This window comes from Mustela nivalis, assembly GCF_964662115.1.
Source record: "Mustela nivalis genome assembly, chromosome: 16".
NCBI lineage: Eukaryota > Metazoa > Chordata > Mammalia > Carnivora > Mustelidae > Mustela > Mustela nivalis.
In genome coordinates this window covers 37,850,601-37,874,988 of record NC_139035.1, presented here as the reverse complement: position 1 = coordinate 37,874,988, position 24,388 = coordinate 37,850,601, and the positions used below count along the sequence as shown (strand labels likewise).

General features: G+C 37.7%; 1 protein-coding gene across 3 annotated transcripts in view; it reads right to left on the bottom strand.

The window, feature by feature from the left end:
* The window catches only part of CRB1 (crumbs cell polarity complex component 1), a gene marked incomplete at its 5' end in the record, with an annotated part of 212,489 nt that overhangs the window by 37,064 nt on the left and 151,037 nt on the right, over positions 1 to 24,388 (bottom strand). For 2 of the 3 annotated variants that reach the window (XM_082701878.1, XM_082701879.1), the window contains 4 exons: positions 1,725 to 2,631; positions 5,618 to 5,783; positions 7,372 to 7,919; positions 13,736 to 14,692. In XM_082701878.1, the coding sequence (XP_082558004.1) occupies positions 1,725 to 2,631; positions 5,618 to 5,783; positions 7,372 to 7,919; positions 13,736 to 14,692 (2,578 nt within the window). The remainder of the gene's footprint in view (positions 1 to 1,724; positions 2,632 to 5,617; positions 5,784 to 7,371; positions 7,920 to 13,735; positions 14,693 to 24,388) is intronic. The other variant, XM_082701880.1, reaches the window with a different exon arrangement.

Genomic DNA, 24,388 nt, shown 5'->3' with positions numbered 1-24,388 from the left:
GGCATATATGTTTACTTTACTTATCCAAAGGGTTCACGGCAATACTATAAATTTTGATTCTGAATGTCTTTTGCTTTTAAAACAGGCACTTTGCCTGTTGGCCAATGAGTCCGTTTTAACTCATGGAAAGTGACATACAACTAAAATGTCAATACTGACCCCTAATACTGTGCCCTGCCTTCACAGGTTCTGAACAGCAATAAATGTTATGGAGATAAATACATCTTCTTATAGGTATGGCTACCTGTTCTGTCTGCTGGCAGACTCATCCCATTAGGGTACCAGCTCTGAGTTAGTGTTAAGTCTACAGGCTGCCAATCCACTCCAGGTGTTTCTGCTGAAGTCTGGGAATGTATTACTTGTTATTAATAATCCTCTCACCTCCCCATAATGACTCAGTTGTTTAGTGAATTTAAAAGCAGTATAAGTTATAAAGTAATGAATTCTACGTGGAAACACTGAAGCTATGTGACTGAGCTGGAAAATACTGTTTCCTATTTCTGTTTATGTAACACTAGATAAAGGTCATTACTAGAATTAAAACACTGTTTTAGTAGTTTTAGAAAAAATTGTGAAATATGCCAAAATGGGCAAAAGATATTTCTGAGTAGTCTTTTGAAGGAATGTTGCATGTTATATAAAGGATCCTCTAGGATTGTTTGATTTTGTAGGGCGTATGCCTTAGATTTTCTTCACTAAGCTATTTTACAACTCTATAAGTTGTGGAAAAATGACATTAATATGAATGGATCCTGCTCACTGAAATGGAAATGAGTTTGCCCATAGTGATATAACTGTCACATGGTAAAAATGTACTTTCAAATATTAATTGTAATGTTTTATAAAAGATTAAATGGTTTTGCATTTATTAGCAACTTCATTTCCTCATCTCTATGTACATATATTTATGTTTATGTGGGTAATAAAAATATATACAATTATTATATATATGCACATATATAAATAATTAGGTTGTCCTTTGACCTGGTTTTTCTATCATACTTATTTCCTCATTAATTAATGACTTCAATGAAAACATCAAAACATGTTCATTTATATGAGTCATAATTTCGCTTTCTCAAAATTATAATTTACCATAGACTTTTCAAGATTTTACAAGATTTACCTGCCGGAAATAGCCGAGGGCATTGTTTTAGGGGTAGAAGTCATGCTTCCTCAAACAATATGAAAACCAGGCTTTTGGGAGGTATCTGGGTGGCTCAGTTAATTAAGCATCTGACTCTGGATTCTGGCTCAGGTCATGATCTCAGGGTTGTGAGGTCTAGCCCCACTGGGCTGTGCACTCAGTGGGGAGTCTGCTTGAGATTCTCTCTCCTTCTATCCTCATTTGCTCTCTGTCTCTCTCTAAAAATAAATAAAGGAATCTTTAAAAAAAAAAAAAGCAAAGAAAAAGAATAAGTTTTTGCATTTTATTGCAAAAAATATTTGTTTCTTGAGACCTTAAAGCTGCCAAACTCTGGGACTGCAGTTCATAAGACATATTCTAATGAAGATGTTGGAGAAAATGTTTTGCTTCAAATCTGGGCAAAACGCTACCACTCTTCCCTGTGGAACATCCCACCACGTGAGATCCCATCTATGTGACCAAATTGTGATGGAAGGGACCTATGTCACTCCTGCTCAGCACAGCCGACAGATGCATAGCTCAGAACGCTTTCCAATTTGACAAGGAAAATGGAGCTTTACCTGAACGTTATGCTCACCTGCAAAATTTTCCCGTGAAATTTCCAAAACAGCGGCAAGAATAACCATTGGGTTTGCTGATGCAGGCGGCCCCGTTTGCACACTGGTGACTCTGGCAGTTGTCTATATCCATTTCACAGTTCACACCGGTGTATCCAGGCTCACACCTGCAGTGATAGGCTGCAACTCTGTCGGAGCAGTTGCCATGGATACAGGGGTTTGAAAAGCACTCATCAATGTTGAGTTCACAGCGTGCCCCTGACCATCCCAAGGGACACGAGCAGTGATAAGAGCTATAGATGTCTTCGCAATTTCCTCCATGCAAACAGGGGCTGGAGTAGCAGGCATTCAGTGGCAAACAGCCAGTAGCCACTGCATTTGTAGAGATTTTGAGAAACTGCTCTTCCTGGGGCTTATTAGTGAAACCAGGAATATTTTCAAAGTAAGAGAGATAAATGCCACTGATTTCTATGGTACCTAGACACCCTTTCAGGCCCTGCGTTTTGTCAACAGCTCGGTCACCGACATAAATGTCTGTATTATCTTTCAGAAAGTTGAGGTTCCCGGTGGCAACTGCACTGGTCACAATAGATGCTTGGTTGTCCACTTCCATTTGCCACCTGGAGGCCTGGGCCAGTGAGTCCATCATGGAAAGAGTCACTTGGTGCCATATGCCATCATTCACGGACTGCGAACTTGTCAGACCCAGCGTATAAAAACTGTTGCCACTTTGCAGCTGAAATAATAATCTGGAATCTTGAATGCTAATATTCAGAAATTCAGGCTCCTTCTCTGCCTGCAATATGATCACATCGTCATCCCTTGTTCTGAAACCAAATGTGATATTGGTGAGTTCTCTGGTAATATTCCCATTGCTCCTGAATAATATTTCACTGCTTTGTGCATTAAAAACAGCATTTCCAATACCTAAAGAGAGAAGGCAACACCAATGAGCAACTTTATTGAATCTGTAATGTTGGCTTCATTACCTTTATTACTACAAATGATCAAGTTAATATCATCATGTATCAACTGTTTGATATGGGTTAGGCCCTGTGCTAGTTCTTTTTGTATTATTTCTAATATAGAATTCTAGAGCACATCATTATTATTATTACTATTGTCATCCCCATTTTGTAAAAGAAGAAATTGAGACTCCCTGCAGTTAAGTGATTTTTTTCACAGTCATGTGGCTGATAAAGAATAAGACCAGAATACCAAACCTAGATGGTCTGCTACCAAAACCCAGACCATACCTTTCTTTCCCATTGAAAAAAAGGCTACATGTAGAAACAATGTCTAAAAAAGGTGGAAATGAATGGGATTCAATGCATGACTAGACAAAGACCTAGGTAGGGGTATTGGAAAAACCTATGACTATTCACTTAAGTAGAGAAAATCCAGTTCTCCACCTCCTGGGTGGGTCTCCTTTCCTCTCACACGACTTCTGTATTCACAGGACCTGCGACACCAGGTGTGTGGGGCTTTTCTCCAAGCAGTTCTGTGCATCATCATTTCCCCTCTCCTCTGGTTGTTTACCACCAGCACGCAAATATACTGAATCTGCTCCAACATCAGACAATCAAAACACACACAAGACCCAAAAGCAAGATTCACCTCCTCTTCTCCCATTGCTTCCTTAATTCTCTATTCCCTTTCCTGCCACAACTCCTCTAAATAGCTTTATATTCTCATTTTCTCCAGTTCCTCGTCTCTCGTTTTCTTTTTTATACACACCACTCAGCCTTTTGTGCCAGTCACTTCACCGAAGCCAAGCTACTCGAGTCACAATGACCTCTGTATTAGTCAAGGTAGTGGTGAATTCTCTATTCTCATTTTCTGGCACTTTTCAGTAAAAATCACCCTTAAAAATGCTGTCTTTGCCTCAGCTGTGCCTGCAAAAGTCTGGGTGATCTGACCCTTGATTAACTATTCCATTTGCTATCATCCTCTTCCTTAGTCACATGCTACGCCACAAAAAATTCCTGTCATTCGTTGAAGACATCAAACTTGTTCCCAAATCAGGCCTTTTCAGTATTCCTCCCCCAGAACATTGCCAGACATATTGTAGGTAAATATTATTAAATAAAAAATCTGTAAAAATAATTCCTGTGTCCTCAGTTTGGGAAATTGAGATAATGGTTAGAAACCACTGCAGGAGAAAATTCAAGCGTATCATTCACATATATAACTCAAATGTATTATTTAAATTAAAATTTAATTTAATTATTTAAATTAAAATTTCGCTTGATTTTATTACTTTTGACTGTGGTGTTTTTCCCCACCAAGTTTGGGGTTAGGATTAGGAAAGAAAGGAACAACAAGTGTCTTATTCCATGCTTTAAAATAAATGTTAAAGTAACAAATCTCGATAGCTGTCTCCAACTCCGAAAGGAAGAGTATGGTCTATGATGTTAAATAGGTTCATTTTACTACTACGCTGAAATCACTTCTCATCTGGGGAAAATCACAGTATACATAACAGTATTTGTATTTCACCTTTTCTTTGGGGAACTTTATCATAATAAACACACCTGTATGTAAGGTGGATTGTAAATTTTTAAGCCTCAGTTTTCTGATAGGATGCCCTAAAGGCAAACTCAGGGTGATGCATGAGCTATATTCTCAAGAGTATGTTATTCTATTAGACCTAACCATCTCCATATATCTTTCTTGAAAGAAAATACAATAGGGTCATAAGATCACATAAAATTAAAATTACACAAAGTAGCAAAAGTCTGTTCTAGGGTTCATACCTGTCAGTAAAAATTTACCCCTCGTATCGGTTTACATTTTCTTCCTTCATTAAGATAAGTCGTACTTTAAAAAAATGTTATTGAGAATTTTTGGGAAACCAGGGGCCAACTTTCCACTCTTTCTGTACTGGGAATGCAGTAGCATTGAAGATTCATTTAAGTTCTTTCAGATGCAATATGTCCAAATCCTAACCTGCTTCTTTATGCATAGACTAAAGACCAATACACACCAAGGATATGGTTCTCGGTCTGTCACTGTTTCTAGATATCCTCTTCTTCTTTTTTTTTTTTTTTTAAACCCTGTGAAAATATTCCAAATGATGTAAATGCTTTTATAGAACATAACTGGGACTAAGAACTTTAGAACTTAAAGACATCTATCGAAAGATTAACAATAAAACTAATATTATATTATTGCATTATTTGAAGTAGGAGAGAAGAGAAAATGTAAATAATATTGTGGGTAGTATGTAGATATGTCAAAATTGTGAAATAGTATTCAAATTCACTAACATTGGTCTTTAGTATTGAAGATGGGCAAAGAAACATTGCAGATTGAGGAAAACACTCAGAAAACATCAGAATGCCCAATGTGTTTGCCTTTTTATACTTATGGTTATAAAATCATCACATACACACAAAATCTTTTTATCTACCTATGAATTATATGTTTTATCCGCATTTACAGTGAAAGCTTTAGATTACAGAAACAGTGTGAACTGCCTGAGGCTTCATGGTTAACATTAGGCTGTGAGCTCACACTAGCATGTGACTGTGTATTCCCAACAATGAGGAAAGGAAACTCAAATATGACTTGGTTAATTTCTCCAGAAATTAGCTTTAAATAATCAAAGATCTAGGTCTGGTGTTGCTCTGACCTCTACTCCCCATCTCCCCTTCACCCCCAAGGAAATCCAGGGGGCAGGATGAGGCATAAAGCCAATCTGAATATTATTATTATTATTATTATTATTATTATTATTAGATGATGATGATGATGATGATGATGTTAGATTTATGGTACTTCTCAAGTCAGGGGAAAGAGCCACAGGTTCCTTCGGAAAGCAGGTTTGGTCTGAATTCTTTTTCTTGGGTTGCCTCATGGAACTGAAATACCCAACTTAATTGAATGGGTGACAACTTTAAACTCCACCTACATTCAAATCCTCGAGGCACCGCCTGGCACTGGGCTCTGGGAGGACATGGGCTGAGCTCACACCACTGGACGTGCTCACACGCTTTCCCAGCTGTGTTCGCAGGGCAGGAACATGAGAAATCATCCCACAGGGAATAGCACACACCTCCGTTGTGACAGGGGTTGGACTGAGCAGAAAAGAAAGCAAAGCTGTAAAAAGCCCTGGCAACTAACCACAGAAACAGTAAAGGCATGACCCCATATCTGTTCTTTTTAAATGCTTATTTTCTACATATTTACACTTTGAACTTTTTATATCCATTGGTTGACAAATGGAAAAAAACTTAACTGCTACCATTGCCAACTCTTTTCTAAAAGAGAAATGGGGCGAGAAAGAAACAAAAAGAAAGATGAAATGAGAAAGAGAAAATAGATAAGACCATTCTCTACAATACAAGGAGAATTTTAAAAGGTGTTATGACATTCTCTGGAATTTCTAAGTTACAAGGCACTTTCAATCACACCAATTACCTCTTGAGGTAGAGGTTATTACCCCTGTTTTTACTAATGAGGAAGCAGAGGGCCCTCCTGTTATCCAAGATCCTAATAAATAGGCCAATGGTGAAGCTTGGTACCTAGAGCCTCTGGATCCAAAGACAGTGACCTCTTCAGGTGCTGGCCTCTCACTCAGAAACATACTATTATTATCTGAGTTCTTAAAAGGTTTCTCACAAAATACCCAAAATGAAAGTATTTAAAGGGGAATTTCTGAGAGCTGAGATGGTATTGATCTCAGTCCCACTGTTAAGATGTGATTTAGTTGAGTTACATAACCTTTCTAAACTTCAGTTTCCTTATCTATCATTGACATAAATGGGTAATAACAATGCTGGTTGTACCCAGCAGTCCTTCAGCAGAATTAAATGGATTCATCTATGTAAAGCACTGCCTGGCACATTGGCAGTACTCCTCTAGTCATATGAACAGGATTCATTTTTTTAAAAATTTTTATAAACATATATTTTTATCCCCAGGGGGTACAGGTCTGTGAATCACCAGGTTTACACACTTCACAGCACTCACCAAAGCACATACCCTCCCCAATGTCCATAATCCCACCCCCCAGGATTCATTTTTGTACATTTAGAAGCAAGCCCAGTGCATGGCGGTAGTCAGAGCTCAATAAATGTTCAAAAGATATAAATGCGTTTCCTTTGAAAGGTCATGCAGAGCTGACAGATTCACATATTTGAATAGCTTTTGGAAGAGCATACAAAATATATAAAGTAAAACATAGGCTCAGAGAAAATATATTTTGGAGAATTTCAAGTCCAACTACCAGAAGAAAGTTACCATTCAGGGTTTCTTGTTGTTGTTGACTTTATAGTCAAAAACAGTGATAGCTGGGCATTTAAAATACATGATATGATGATCTCTTCCAAAATGAGTTAATTCAGTTAGATCTCTGGGATACCATTAAGAGTTTGGGAGTTAAAATATTATTATTCTTGAGCAATTTGTTGTTGGGGCAATAGAAGCCTGTGGCTGGAGATATCTTGGATGGTTAAATAGACCATGATGCCACCAAGGTCAAAGCCATTTTTTTAATGGCTCCATATAAATCCTCCAGTCTTGCTGGAAAAATATTGATGAAGTGTTATTCTGGCTGGTGGGTCAGTAACGTTATCTTCACATACAAAGAATAGTTATAATAAATTATTTAATGAAACAACAGGTGAACATACAATATAGACATAGTTGGTGTGAAAATCCTACCTTGCACATGTTGTCTCCAGGACAGCCTTGGGTCACATTGACAAGAACTGGATTGTGGGATGCATTGTTTGTTGAACTGGGGAAGAATTCCAGATTCTGGTTGTTTAATCTTATATCTTGGATACAGCCTTTAAAGAAGCCACCATTAGCTTCGGTCTCTGGTCCGTCAGGCAAGCCACCAATGTAGATGACATCTCCTTTTTGGATTTTCCACGTAGGGGCAAAAACAAATCCTAGGTTCTGTGAAGACTGATATAGTTCAATTTTATTTGGCTTGATTTTCAAAGATATCAAGTGGACATTTCCATCACTAAGAACAAACTTTACTACTAACTTGGAAGAATCTGGATGCAGCATTGCTAGTCTGCCATGCTCTAGCCAAACACGGATGTATTGATAAGTCCTGTTTTCCAAAGCTAGGAGTAAGCCTGATGGTCGATGTGTGCGAACAAACATAGAGATGGTGAAGTTCTCTCCGTAACTCTTGTCAAGATTAAAAGCAGCATATCCCGTGGCGTCATCCTGGCCGAATCTACCTGCCACATACTCTTCAGTGACAAAATAGAGGAGGAGAAACACAGAAGAAACATTTTAAGACTCAAGTAAGAAGGGCCACAAGATGAAAACACACACACACAAACATACCCCTATACGTATTTTTTAAAGACTAGAACAGGCTTTTTCAATAGAATAACATTTTGGCCTCATTTCTCAAAACTTCTGAGTTGACTGAAATTTATTTGGTTTACCGATTTTTCTGAAAATAACTACATTTTGGTTTATAGTTTATAGTTGAGGCCCACTGCTCACAAAACGTAAAAAAGAAAGATCCCGGTGCTGATAAAGTTACGATTTACCTCTCCGTCCCTGCCCTAAAATCCTGGGGTTTAATGACAGAATATCAGATATTCTGTCCTCCGACTTACTGGAAGAAATCTGAGGAATAAGATCTTTTCCTGTAACATCTCAAAGCACTGTTCAGGCATCTGCCATCGTTGCTATTTGAGGACACGGGGAAACAAATGTCATTAAGTCTAATCATTTTTACTAAAGGACAGGGATCAAGAATTATTCGCAAATCCCCTTTGGGCATGATACTCCAAATAAAATAAAAGGCAAGGGAGTTGAACGAAGAAAGAGAAATCTTCCTTCTGTGGCCCCAGTTGGGAGAGGCATGGGAGACAGACAAGTAGTAGGAGGGGGGCAAAGCTGGGCACTGAACTCACCCAGCATTTCTTTAAAGAAGTTAGTCATGCACTAATATGGCGAAACTATCCTCATACATCAACTCAAGAAAACTCTTGAGATGTATACAAATGAACCCTTACTCTCCAAAATATTGATGATATTGTAGGAACTAAAGTTCCTGTCTTTTTTTCTTTTTCTTTCTTTTCTTTTTTTTGAGGTTGGGGGTGTTGGGCAGAGGGAGAGGGAGAGGAGAGAATCTTACTGCCAGTCCCCACACCCAGTGTGGAGCCTGATGTGGGGCTTGCTCTCATGATCCCAAGATCATGAGCCCAAGATCATGAACTAAAATCAAGAGTTGGATGCTTAACTGACTGAGCCACCCAGGTGCCCCTAAATTTCCCATCATCTTAAGGCTTATATTCTAGTTGGTAGACACAGACCAGACACAGTTAAAGAAACAAACTATATAGTATGTCAGGAGGTGGTAAGTCTTTAGGTATACAATAAATCAGGTAGGGAAAGGGAATAAGTGCTGGGGATAGAACTAGAGTTGCAATTTTTTAATACAGTAGTGAGAGAAATACTCTCTGATATCTCTTTGATAACATTTGAACAAGAACTAAAAGAATGTAGAGATACTGTTTCAGAAACTCAAGGGAGAAGGAATGATGGCTTGGATCAATGGTAATGGAGAAGGTAATGAGAAATAGATTTTGGAACTATTTTGAAGGTAGAACCTACATGATTTTCTAGGACAAGTTCAGCAGTTCAATGCCAACGTGGGTTTTATTTTGTTTGTTTGTTTGGGTTTTTTTTTTGTTGTTGTTTGTTTTGTTTTGTTTCCTAAACAGCTAGAAGCATTGAATTTCCATTTGCAAATACTGAAAAGAAAACAAGAGGCACAGATTTGGGGGGAAAGCGAGAGTCCATATTAAATTTGAGGCACCCTTTTAGGTATCTAGGTGGAAATGTCTAGTAAACAGTTAGCTGTAGAGGAACAGAGGAGACATTCTGGGGATGTCTCCTTCTAGCTAGAATGATTTTGGATTTGTCAGTGTAATTATTGCTATTTAAAGCCACAAGACTGGATGAGATCACCAAGAGAGTGAGTACATACAGAGGAAAGAACGGGTCCAAGAACTGGGTCCTTAAGCACCAGACATTTGGATTTGGAGGTAAAGGAGATGACAAAAAAGCAGCCAGTAAGATAAGAGGAGAACCAAGAGAGAGTGATGTCCCACATGCCTAGGGAGGAAAGAGTTGTCAGGAAGAGCAAGCAGTTAACTGTGTTTACTGTTGCAGCAGCAGGTATCATGTCAAAAGAGGGGCAGTAAATGAAAATTGACCATTTGAGAGGTCAAATGAAAATTGACCTCTCTCATCACGGATGAATGTGATGAGAGAGGTCTTGAAGAGATGGCTACTTTCAAGTTTTTACATCCCATTGCTAATCAGAAACAAGACAGATTTTACCGTATTTCATTGTGTTTCAATATCGCTATGGTCCAGCTGAAGTTTGGGCAAAAGGTAAGATGTATTTTAGTGTAGCTACACTACAGTTAAAACTTGCTTGGCTGGGACGCCTGGGTGGCTCAGTTGGTTAAGCAGCTGCCTTTGCCTCAGGTCATGATCCCAGCGTCCCACATCGGGCTCCTTGCTCCGCGGGGAGCCTGCTTCTCCCTCTGACTCTGCCTGCCACTCTGTCTGCCTGTGCTCTCTCTTGTTCGCTCTCTCTCTGACAAATAAATAAATAAACTCTTAAAAAAAAAACAAAACTTGCTTGGTCATCATCTGTGTTTGAAGACTTCCTGCATAAAAGGCTACATATGCATAACTCTGACTTGATTTTCTATAGGAATACTGCATTTTGAATCTGTGTTTGGAGACCACCTGCTCCGGGCAACTACAGGTAGCTATCAAAGTGTACTATTAAATAAAATAAGCCATTTGAAAAGGTTAACGTCTCTGAATACACTGCGGCACTTTCATATGAGATAAAATGTTTAATAGGAAAATGTGGCTCTTGAAACTCCTGAGGTTTGAGAATATGCACAAAATCATTCAACCTCATGGGTGACAGGGACCCTGCTGGTCATCCTAGAATGCCTGCAGATCACTTTGTGGATCCAACTTAAAAGACAGAACACAGAGCTCTTTTAGGGGGGGGGGGTCTTTCGTTAGTTTATTTTTTTTTTTCTTAGACACTTGTGTCTCCAGAAATCCCATTCTTCTTCCAAAATCACAAGCAAGTAGTCAGAGAATGTGATTTACTACATGATTTTTGGAAACACCTGAAGCCATATATGACTTGTCTGTAAACATGGGAGGAGTGATTCTCAACTGTGTTGCTCATATGGCATGAAGAGGGATGTTAAATGCAGATGAAAAACAGCTTCAAGTTCTGACTGGTAGAATACAACAAGGTCAAATTTACTAGAGTAAATAAAAGCCTCTTGCTTCCAAATATACCTCATTGAGGGTGGAAGAAACAGGATTTTGTGGCACTGTAAGTAAGCATGATTCAAAGTGAGCCAAGCGTAGAATGTAGTTGCCAAAAGGTCAATGTAATATTGGGCTGAAAACAGAAGAACATTATCTAGAAAGAGAGGTTGTAGTTTTGTGTCACTCTGCATCATCGGGCATATCTTAGAACCAGATAAGCAAATTCATTCCAAAGCAAGCAACAAGCGAGCAGCTGATGAAGTGTGTGAAAGCTCTGTCAGATGGAAAATGTTAGAAGAAACTGGATATGTTTAGCATGATAGAAGTGATGGCTTGGATGGTACGAGATACTTCAAATATTGAAGTGCTCCCAAGAAGAAAATGGAAGATTTATATTAGTATGATTTCAAGCATCACAATGCTGCCAATGAAGGAAAACTCTAAGCAATCATATTTTATTTCGGTATAAGAAACAGCCTTAGGGCAGTTTCTGGAAAGATAGAATAAATGAGTTCTTCATTTCTAAAAGTATGTAAGGAGAATTTTGGTCACTACCCTTGGCAGGCACGATCGATGTATGACTAGATGTATGACTGAAGATAAATCATATGTAAATGGCTTCTACAAATAAAAAGTATTCTCTAGAAGGCAAGAGGTTTTCATTCTGAATGGCATCTTGGCAGCTGCATGGTCTTATACACAGTCAACACAAGAAGATAAGTTGAGACAGCTCTGGGAACTAAGCTTTGAGAAACACTTTCCAAAACTCCCCTTATTGAGACATTGGATTATTTCTAAAAGATCAATGCAAAAATATTGGATATTTCCATGTTACTCATGTTTAGTCAGCCAACTAAATCCTCCATTGATCCTGCTTGTTCATTTCAATGGGTTGGGAAATACTGAGCCAAGATCATTAACTGAATGAAGTTTGCCTTGGTAACAGTTAGTACCTCTTCTCTCTATTGGGAGTACATGTGCAATGACAGAAAGGCTCCGTGTTCTCACTATAGCCTGTAAGCATCTTTGTAATGAGAATAAATTCCCCAGCAAACATAATATATAACACCAATACAGCATATTTTAGTTTTACAACTGAGGCCATATGAAAAATATAACCTTTCTTAAACTTATACTGAGAATTTTTGGAAAGAGATTTTGGATTTTGGAAAGATTTTACAGAACTCCCTCCCTATATAGCTCACGTTTGAAGCCAAGAATTTCCACGAGGGCTAAACAGTTTCAAATGGGGGGGGGTGGTAGGAGGGTAAAGCAACTGGGGGAGGTAGGGCACGTAACAAATTCAGGAACGTTGTTTCAAAACATCATGATTTTCCAAGTTGGAAAAAATAAACTAAGGAAAACCAGAACCCACTGGACTGGCATCCCTTGAAACTATTTACAGGACAGTTAGCATTACCACGGTCAGTATTAACCTTATGGGTCGCTGCATTTGGAAGCCAGTCAAAACAAGTCAGCATCTGTTTGTTATTTTGTATATGTAGTAAAAATATTGCCTTTGGGTCAATTAAATTTTTCTTCAAAAAGTGAACAGTGCCTCAGCATAATTTCCCCTTTTCTCCTTTAAAAAAAAATCACAAAAACAACTTGCCATTCTATTTAAAATATTACATAGAGCTAGTAGATGCCATACCTCATTGTCAAACAGGGCCATGATTTGTAATGAATATTGTGGTTAGCAGGGAGACCCATGAATAGTTTCTAATAACTCTTAGTCATTCATACATGGAATAGGGTATAGGCTAAGACTGGTTTTAATTTTAGTTCATATAAAGCAGAGAAGACTATTTACCAGATGTTGTCCTACTTCAAGTTGCTCTAAAATCATAGGGTAAATTACAGCTGAACTTCAAAGCAGTCTGTTGCAATTACCTCTTAGACATTTTCAAGGCATGATGATAATAATAAAAAGAAACGTATGTATCGATCACTATCAACAGCAGTCTTTGGAACAATGTTGGAAGTTAAAGATCTTAAAATACATTTAAAGCTGTGATTTGCTAGAAAAATCAGATCAATTAGTTTATGGTATCTATAAACGTTCACTGTTGTTACTATCCACATTTTCTTTCTTTCTTCCATCCTTCCTCACTCCTTCCCTTCCTTCCTTCCTTTCCTTAGGACACGTCGGTAGAATATCCGTTTTCTCCAAAGTAGCCCTGGAAAATACACCTCTGAATAGAGGTGTTTATAAAAGTGCTAAACATGAGCATGGTTTTGGAGCAAGTGGGAATTGCATAGAATGGATAGCAAGGAAGTAAATATTTCCTAAGAATCTGCTACGCACAAGATATTGTGCCAGTACTTGGCATTGACTAGTTTCATGTCTCATGGTCCTTTTCTCCAACAGATTATCTCTCTTTCAAATATGATTTATAGCACATTTCTGACACACCACAATTTATAGTAACACTTTGTAAACATATCAAGATGAAAACTCATTTAGTTGGAGCTATCGGCTTAATTTATTTTTTACTTTTTATTTATTTATTTTTTTTACTTCTCTGCATGAATGACATCTTGGTGTCTAATGAATCCACTCAAAATTAATTAATGCACGTTACTAGCCTTCTCTTTTTTTCTCGTTAGTTGGCAACCAGAAGCGGAAGTGCTGAGGGGTCATTACATTTCGTAACAGGAATGGCCCAATGGCTGTTTTTGTTACCGCGCTGTTCTGAGGCACCGCCCTCCTGGGTGCCCAGCCCTCTCTCACCTCTCAGGCAGTTTGGGCTTTTGTAGGGTCTGTAGCAGTCACACTGGTAATTCAGCCACAAGTTGATGCAGCGTCCTCTGTTTTGACAAGGTTGTCTTTCACACCAATCCCTTCTCACGCAGCCTGCCTTGACATTGAAAGACGAGCCAGATGAAATGGCCTCTGGAGTAATGTGATTCGAATCAATTTTAACGTCTTGGAGACAGCCTACAAATGAAGGTGTGGATGGTATATTGTAGAGGTTACGCAGAGCAGTGACACTGCTGGCCGTGTCTCTGGGTAAACCACCCAAAAAGGAGTTTTGAAAAGCACATATTGATTGATCACTTTCAAATGGAGAAGGAGCTTTCATGATGCATTTCTCTTTACAAGAGTTGTCAAGTAAAGTAAGGGTCACAGCCTCTGCAAACATCACCTCCACTGAATGCCATTCCCCATCGCTGGTGTTGTGGGAAATGTAGAGGAGCACCTTTGACTGATTATTGACTTGGATTGATAAGTGAATGTAGCCACTTAGCAACTCCAACATTATAAACATGTCCCTGTTGCCTCGGAAAAGTAGGAGGGCCATTGGCTGAACAGTCTGGAATCTGAGGGCTATGTGACAAGCTAAGCCCTCTTCTATAAGTGGGCCACTTGTGATCCACAGGAAGCCATCACCTTCAAAAGAAAGTGTGGTGACAAGTTCACACAATGACCCAGTGTAGCCAGGGGGACACAGGCAGCTGAATCCATGCTGGCCATCTTGGAAGTGAGGGATGCATATTCCATTATTCAGACACTGGTGATGGGTACATCCCAGGAGAATATCAGAACAGTTCCTTCCTCCATAAAATGTTCCCGAGTGGTTATCAAATGGGCAGTGGCAAGTATAATGACCAAGTAAGTTCTCACAGGTACCACCATTTTGGCAAGGGTTTGAAGAGCATTCATCCAAGTCTTCTTCGCAGTGGATCCCTGTTAAATAATAAAGAATCGGTTGAAATTGCATATGTTGAGATCAAAAATACAAGTTTCACATGATTTCCATGTATGATCTGTGGAAGTAGAGAGCTAGCTCAGTTTTAGGACAGTAATGGAATAAAATGTGAATAGTTTTCAAGGAAGTTAAAATTGATTATATCATTCTGTGTGTGTTGTGCAGACAAGTGCAATCATGGAAGACCCTCAATTCTTCCTCTAGAAACAGGCTATTTACCAAATATAGGGGTTGACTCAAACTACTATTGTCAGACATGTACGTGACACTCAGTATCATAAAAGTGATAGAGAAAAAGCGATGCTTGATAACAAATTATTTATGTGGGGATTCCATTCTGTGATACTGTTTATCCTGTCCCAGGCTGCTGATTTTACTCTTTTTTACTTGAAACTGGTGATTTTACCTCTTACCTTGTTTTTATCTCCCCATAATCCTTAAAACTAACGTTTTCCAGATATACAGATGGTCTAGACAACCTTCACCATGGACAGCTTCTAAGATGAAGAAAGGCCCTGTTTACTCTTGTGTACTTTTTTCCATAATTCCATAAATCATGAAATATAACCCATAACAGGCTCTTATAGTTTTAACTTCACTTTCCTTTCCTCTTTTTCCTGATTCCAAGTCTCTAAGTAGAGAATTATTAGAATTCATGTAATGAAAGTAAGAAGAAGAACTAGAACACCTTTCAAGAGTGATGGTTATTGCTTTTTCAGTGAAGTTCAAACAAAGAGGTTAACAATGATTGACATGTATAGAGCACCGTCTGGTTTCCCGGACACCTTCATCTACATAATGTGTCTGTGGCTACCACATTCTTCTGAGGGTTTCAGTGTGGATTTTCTCAGCTTTCTTTTACAGAAGATACTGAGGCTTAGAAAGACTGAAGTCTAAACTCCAAAGCACTCCCACAATCTGGTTTCTAGGTTTTTAAAATCCAATCTGGCATCATCTGTTCTTTAACTGATAACTTAGTGCATTCTCACTTACTGTTATTACTAATACGTGTTCTTACTTTCCCATTTAATTCCCTACCTACACATATGTATTAAAAGTACATAAAATATAAAAAAAATAAAACATTAAGTAGAAAGTTTAAATTACAAAAATTTAATCAAAGGCTCTTATACTGATAAGGTTGGATCTGAATTTTAGCAAGGCTGTGAGCAGGTTACATTCATTTTTTTGTGTCCTGTTTTCTCATCTACAAAATGGGGTTAATAATAGTCCTTACATCACAGGGCTTTTAAAAGTTAGAATTAATCCCACATTTACATGATGATCATCTAACATGATCATAAGATGATCGCAACATTGCTTGATATATAATAAATTATCAATCAGTGTTGGCTGTTATTAAGAATAACCAAAGGAAATACCCTCTAATGACCAAATTCAAACAGTACTATAGTCATTGAGAGAGACTATTTGGAAGGTGTGGGCATATGGAGTGACCCACAAATTGCATAACTTTACATAATAAGCACATTAGGCTAGAATCTCATTACATTGTACTCTTCATGAGGGAAGAGAAAGTGTCTGTTTTATTCACCAAAATATGTCTAAACCATAGCATAGTGTCATGCCCACATTTGACACTTGGTAATTTTTGAATTGATTAATGAAGACCTTTGTAAGGTGATTAAAATATTCATAATGCATTTAATCTGATCCAATCTAAAACCTGAAGTGCTCTTCTTATGCAGATTTTCAGATAAACGTTTCCATGGTTAATCTTTGCCCTCTGCCATTACGTATGCCATCTAGACTCTTCATAAGATTGTGTTATATTTTTACACTACTTGGATTGCTTTCACACAAGCTCGTTGATCCAAAGTATTTCAAGCTCTGTGAGAAGAGTGAATATTTATTCTCTTAGAAACTCCCACAGCACCTCTAGAGGGTTGAGCATATACACATTATAAAAAGCTTGATGAGCAGGAAAAGTAAAACCAAATTGAACTGATTTATTTGTTTTGCTTTTTTAAAAAAAGATTTTATTTATTTATTTGGCAGACAGAGATCACAAGTAGGCAGAGAGGCAGGCAGAGAGAGAGAGGAGGAAGCAGCTCTCCGCTGAACAGGGAGCCTGATGCAGGGCTCGATCCCAGGACTCCAAGATCATGACCTGATCCGAAGGCAGAGGCTTAACCCACTGAGCCACCCAGGCGCCCTGAACTGATTTATTTGTTATGTAATCATCCTTATAAGTAAAGAAAACTGACACAGGAATTATAGGCTATATTCTAAAGGAGTGTTTTAATATAAATTTAATTTAACCGAATTTATGAAAAATACAAACGTTTGGATTGGAAGATTTTTTTAAAAAGATTTATGTATTTATTTGAGAAAGAGAGAAAGTGAGAGCATGCAAGTGGGTGAGGGAGGGGCAGACACAGAGGAAGAGAGAGAATCCGGGAGCAGACTTCCCGCTAGGCATGGAGCCCGATATGATGGGGCTCTATCCCGGGACCCTGAGATCATGACCTGAACGGAAATCAAGAGTCAACTGCTTAACCAACTGAGCCACCCAGGTGTCCCTGTCTTGGAAGATATTTTACTTAAATTCGATTTTCATAGTATTTTGAGGCAAAAAAAAAAAAAAAAAAAAACTGATCAGTAATCATTAATTAGGAGGAATACAAAAAAAAACTCATGGGCCATAATCAAAGCTAAGTACTTTATTTTTCCTCCCACTGTGACTTTACATACATTTAATTCAGGGCAAACTTTTCCTTCCCGTCTCTGTTCCTCCATCTGAATCCCCAGAGACCCCTGTGAGGCAGACATTGCTTCTGCTTTGACCAGTTGCTATCCCTGTGTCTCCCCAGCCCCTGCACTCTTGGCTTACTGAGGTTCTCGTCTTCACCAACTCTCTCTGTTGGGGCTCCCTCACCCTCTGACAGAAGCTTGTTGGGCAGGATCTCCTTCACACTGACTACTGCTTGATATTCCTACCATGAGTACCCCATGCGGGCCTGGGGGCTCATGTGACTTTGACCTATGATTGGAAAGGGGCACACTGACTTCCCTACACAACTCAGCAGCCTTTCTCACTCTCTCTCTTTCCTGTTGCCTTAGGTTAGATTGTAGATTCCTCCTGTAGCTAGAGAATCTGGTCTATGTTGCCTATGCCACCCAGCCCCTCCTCAAATTTAGGTAAGACTGGATTCTTCTTAAAGCAATTTGTTCTGCTTGGGGTCAGGATCTAGCTACCAGACCCTAAAACTGGGCTGTGGGGTACAACTCAAAGCACAGCAGCAAAATTCTCCCAAAAAACTTTCGTTACAGACTCATTGCTTCAAATTGCCTTTTAAGAACTGTCATATATACTTAAAATGCATAAACATTTCAAAGCCTAAAGCCTAGGATTTATTTTGACATTCTGCATCACAGTTTTGTTGTTGTTGTTTTTTGCTTTGGTACCTCACAGTGACCCTATCCTGACCTCTTAGTTGAAACTCCAGTGTATTGGTTTTTCAAATTTACAAAATATCTTCTCTGTGCCCTACCCTCACAGAGGATGGCAAAGTAGAAGAGACAGACCTGGCCTCAATATGCTTACCCTGATAATATTATATTATAATTATATTAGAATAACATACATATTTATAAAAATACAATGTAAAGAGCAGGTTCCCAATGAATGTGTGGTTAATCTGTGAGGTTCAAACTCAGGGGACTTCAGAGAAGATTTGCAGATTTGTCTCCAGACAGAGATAACTCTTCAGCCTGGCCTGGGTGAGGAAGGCTGGAAAGAGATAGGATTTAGTACAGGTTTTCGAGTATGGATCTATTTGACAAAAAAGTATGCAGAAATAACTGACGAAACAAAAACAGATCAATGGAAAAGCACAAGACATTTAGAAGTGATGGTGAATTTATCAATCTTGTTGGTATAGAGGATTTATGTAGGAAAAATCAAGTCAGAAAGATTAAATACAGCCAGCATGGGGAAGGCCTGGGGATATACAGTTTTTATAGTTTTGCTTTATTTATTCATCTGTTTGTTTATTTACTTTCTGAATGCAGGGGGAAAAAATGGGTAATTGTTGAATGGAGGACCAACATGGTTTCTCAAAAAGATCAGTGACACAGGGACTTGTCACAATAAAATGAGAAGAAACCAGACACAATTAGACACAGAGACAGCTACTAAAATTGTTCACACCTAAGACTACTGGGGTCTGCTACAAGACATTTAAGTCCTGGGGCACCTGGGTGGCTCAGTGGGTTAAGTCTGGACCTTCAGCTCAGGTCATGATATCAGGGTCCTGGGATGGAGATCGGCATTGGGCTCTCTGCTCAGCAGGGAGCCTGCTTCTCCCCACCTCTGCCTACTTGTGACTTCTCTCTCTCTTTCTCTGTGTCAAATAAATAAAATAAAGTAAAATAAAATAAAATAAAATAAAATAAAATAAGACATTTAAGTCCTTTAAATTTCCGGTATTACTCATTCATTCATCCTTGGTCAGCAAGTAGGGGCAAGTGGTAATCCTTTCTTCTCTGTTGCTTATTATATTTTTTCTTATGATTCTTACAGTTAACACATTTGATCTTTCACAAAATAACTACCAATAACTTGATTATGTTTTTCCTTTAAGTATAAGCAGAGAAGCTAAATTTTAGATTTTACCATCATGGACAAAATTAAAAAAAAAATTTAAAAAAAGAAGAGAAAGCCTGTATTAAGTCTAATGCATATAAACAGAATTAGATATTAAAAGTAGAACAATGCACAGTTATTTGTACTTTTGCCTTGTTTAAAACCAGTTCTATTAACATCTCCAATGTAAAATAAGGTCAGACATATTTAATTGATGAACCCAGCAAACTAAAAGTGGGAGACAAGATTTTAACTTCTTTTATTGGCTATTCTACTGGCTGCAGAGAATAAGATCTGCTGTCAATCAAGATAAAAGGATTAAGGATTACCTGTGTCATTCAGTCTTCTTAATGGGGCTTTAGTGACAATGAATTGGTTATTTATGTCCATGTATTTAGAGTATGAAGTGGATTGCTTGAAGCTTACTGTTGTTTTTTTATGTGAACCAATTTATTTAATTAACTAAAAACTGTCACTTTATTTTATTTTTCTAAAGTTCTTTTAGTTTGGTATCTGGTTCTATTATAAGACTATTTCAAAAATAATCATAATAGGGAAAATTTTTACTATCTGATATATCCCATATTTTCATCAGAATATATAATATTAATGGATCAAAAAGATATAGACTTTGTTTAATACAAATTATCATTGACTATTAAAATGCCTTTTAGTTCCATTCTCACTTTGCTGAAAGTCATAGTTAATAAAATATCTAATAAGAAATTATTTCTACAAAAACTTGAATACAAATGAATCTCATCTTTCTCTATTTTAATTGATTGGATATTTTTATTTTCATGAATCGAAATCCAAGAAAAAATGGAATATAAAGACCAAGAGTTCAGTGCATACGTATTTCCTTTACTCATTGCTTTGAGAGAATTTATTTCACTCGAAAATTCAAATCTTCCCTTGATAGTAATATTTCTCATATCATTAACATAAATTGTTACATAAACATCTTAAAAACTCTAACAGTGGTATCAGTTAGCTTCTATAAGTAATAAAAAAAAGAGTTACCTATGAGCATTGCCATTAAAATGTGAAAACCTTGTGTCTTGGATCCAAACATTTTTCTGTAGAAAGAGAGATCCATCCAAACACCTACTGGGTTGACAAAGCCAGTTCCTGATGATTTCATACCATTTCCAAAAGTGGGGGCTTGTTTTTCAACGTCGCCCTCTTTCTCTCAGGTAAAGTGTGTGGACTTAGTCCTGCCTCGCTCACCTCCCAGACTGGGTCAGTGGGGCTTAGCATAAGACCCGTTTATGCTGCTTACCAAGCAGACTTTGTTATATTTTTAGCTACTCTTTCTACTTAACACATGGTACCTCCCCTTTTCAAGTCAGACTTGTGAATGTTACTATGATCCTACACCACACATGGACATTATTATCCTAGAAAAGTAAGTTTTGGGGAGTCGAATAAGATTGGTATTATCTGGTAACTTTTAATACAGAAAATTAGAGCTTGGTTTGATTTTTCTTCACATCAATGGGAATGCTAGTAGGCTTTTTGGTTTTAATTTTTTTCTGTTTTGCTTTTGAATGAGTAGTTAAGAAATTCTGGGCAATTTCAAATCTACTGAATATCTATGCAAGGAATGAAAATGAGAAATTAAGAAAACAGCAGGAGACTTTCCTGGGTCTAATCTTCATTAGACTTCATTAGACTTTATCGGACTTCTCTGAGATTGTGATAAGAGTTAATTGTGTGGTGCTCCCAGACTTAAACTTCATTTTCTATGAAAGAATAACTATTTTCTATTACTCTTATATATAATTGTATTTTATTTATTATTTTATATATTATTTTGTTTATTTTATTTATTGATTTTGATTTTTTAGTAATTTTTATAAAGCAGGATACTCTGAATAGGTAACGTGTTTGGGACATACTTAGAGAAAATGGGTGATTGACTTTCTTTCTTTTCTTTTCTTTTTTTTTAAATATTTTCTGAAAGGTGGACCTGAAGACCTACCGAGGATTTGCCTGGACAGTATAGACTAGAAGGTGACTGAGTCCCACAGACTACCACAGTGCCTGAAATTCTAACCATTAGAGAGCAATTTCTTCAGGCTGAGACCTTATCTCTTGGAAGCCTTAGTAAAGATGAAAGTAAGACCTGAGAGGGGCGGTAACTATATCATGAGGCTGTTGTTAGGGCTTTATCATTGACTAGGATCTGACCTTCAAAATATGCCATGGAACTGATGTCAGAGAAGTTGTGAAGGAAACCAGGAGATCAGGCGGAAAAGATATAAAGCAAAAGACATTGCAATAGTGTAATTTTTTCATTCATTTATTACTCATTCATCCTTCTAACAGATGCTGGATCTAGAGATATGATGATGAGTGAAACTTGACATAGTCCTGCTTCATGGGGCATAGAGTTTAGTCAAGTATACAGTCGTAGGGAATGTTGGGCAGACAGGGACCCCGGAGACTGAAGGAAGAAGTTAATCCACTGGAGCTAGCTGGTGAAGGTGGGGTGGGGAGGGGAGGCGACGTATTCAGAGTTCTTATTAATGGATCATCTTGGAAAGAGTTTCTAGTAGTCCTCAGGGATCCAGAATGAAGTAGAATAAATATTGACTAAAGATCAAATGAAAATGTGTTTTAAATCCCAGCTTTAATACTTATGAGGCTATAAACTTGGGCAAATAGCTAATTTCTTTAAGTTGAAGTTTCTTCATCTATGAAGTGGACACAGTAAAGTGCATTAAACAGTTATTTTTGTGTATACAAAATGAGAATTGTAAATGCTTGGAGCATAGTAGTCATTCAAAATCATTTCAACAGGTTTTTTTGCTTTGGGAGGGAGTGAATGTCAATACAAATTACTTGAATAAAATATAAAAAGCATGCATGAACATGAACTTGTTAAAGATCATGAATACTCAAAACAAAAATAATGATTACCTACCCAGCAGTTTTTTTCCCTAACACAACCTCCCCACTTTCCTTACGGGTAGAACATGCTTCCCCCCCAAAAGGATACAAGTGACAAAGACAGTTTTTCACCTCCTCCTCTACAAGCTGGGTCATAGGCAAGTGATTCAATCCTGGTCAGTAGGACCTGGGAGGAGTTCTGCTAGGGGGAAGTCATTCCTAATATAAAAAAGATATGCACCTGGGGGCGCCTGGGTGGCTCAGTGGGTTAAAGCCTCTGCCTTCGGCTCAGGTCATGATCTCAGGGATCTGGGATCAAGCCCTGCATCGGGTTCTCTGCTCAGCGGGGAGCCTGCTTCCTCCTCTCTCTCTCTCTGCCTGCCTCTCTGCCCACTTCTGATCTCTGTCTGTCAAAAAAAAAAAAAAAAAAAAAAAAAAAAAATATATATATATATATATATATATATATATATATATATATATATCTTTAGCTTGCACAGATGTGTTCCTGAAACTGCGTTAGCCATGTTACAGCCCTAGAGGGACAAATCTAAAAAACATGCAAGATACTGAGAATGGGATCCTTGTTAAGTCAGATTTCATTGTGACCCCAAAGCATCCTAGCCAATTATTTTACAATTACCAGAATCAAGAATGGTTTTTATAGGCTTAAATGATGCATTCTAAAAGGAACTCTGTCAAAGAAAAAAATGTAAATTTGTACATTTTTTCCTTAAATTTTATTAAATTTTAAACAAACTTAGAGTTCATTAAAAACTGGGTAGGGCATGAGGGTATTAATTAGAAAAAATGGCAGGATGTACACCCTGGAAATGTACACTACAGTTGGAAAGAGATGAATACCCAGTACCATGGATAGAGCTAAATAACATGATGCCAAACGGGGGGAAAAAAAAAAGGAAGAAAGAAAATGGGAACTTTAACATAATACATACATATTAACAAAAGAAGAATTTATATGAATACATGCAGACTGAAGTCTATATAGCCAATCTATTACTGAGATTTCCAAAAGGAGAGGAGAAAAATATGGGGGATAAAGGAAATCAATAGAATAGAATAGAATAGAATAGAATAGAATAGAAATAAAACAAGTAAGCCAAGATTCTCATGTAAACTAAACAAGACAGTTTTCTGTAAACTAAGATGGCTTAACTCTTTTCACTTGAAATTAAACAACCACAAAATTCGATGGAGAAGACATAGTTTATCAGTTGAAGGTGGAGCAGTTTCAATTAATGATAAATTGAATAACAATCTATGATAATCAGCATTGACATTATGAAATGTAGTTTATGGTTTACTTTCATATATATTATCCCAATTTTTTTGGAAGTATGGGGCCATGGTGATACAGCTTCCACAATTTTATACAGCTCTGAGGTTGTCACCGTGAACGAGAGTTTCTCAAGGAAATGCTAATCCCTCTGTAAGTTTTGATCTCAAAATATTCATATTAAGTTTTGAGTCCTTCAAGAGGACAAGAGGAACATTCCAATAAGGAAATCTAATAGAATAGTAAGTTTACTTGAAATCATGCCATTAGAGAAAATCTTGAAGAAAACAAAGATGTTTAGCGTGGAGTAAGCAAATACCAGGCCCTTCATGGAGCTGAAAGCCCATCCCATGACATTTTATGTTACATTTTTTTCCACTGGGGAAAACGGGCATCAGTGGTAAGACACCATAGAATGGTACATTTATGCTCAATTTGCAGAATCTTCCAATAGTTGATGCTGATCAAGCATCAAATCAGCTGTCCTAGGAGACAGGGCGTTTCCCGACATTGAAGTTGTGCAAAATCGGAAAGCATGTTTTAGATGAAATTTAGGAAAGGTTAGGATGTGGAGTTCAATTGCCTCTGAAGACTCTTACAGGCCTGATAGTCAATCCTTGTTTCTTTTTTTTTCATTTTTAAAAAAATTTTTATTTTTTATAAACATATAATATATTTTTATCCCCAGGGGTACAGGTCTGTGAATCGCCAGGTTTACACACTTCATAGCACTCACAAAAGCACATACCCTCCCCAATGTCCATAACCCCACCCCCCAGCAACCCTCAGTTTGTTTTCTGAGATTAAGAGTCACTTATGGTTTGTCTCCCTCCCAATCCCATCTTGTTTCATTGATTCTTCACCTACCCCCTT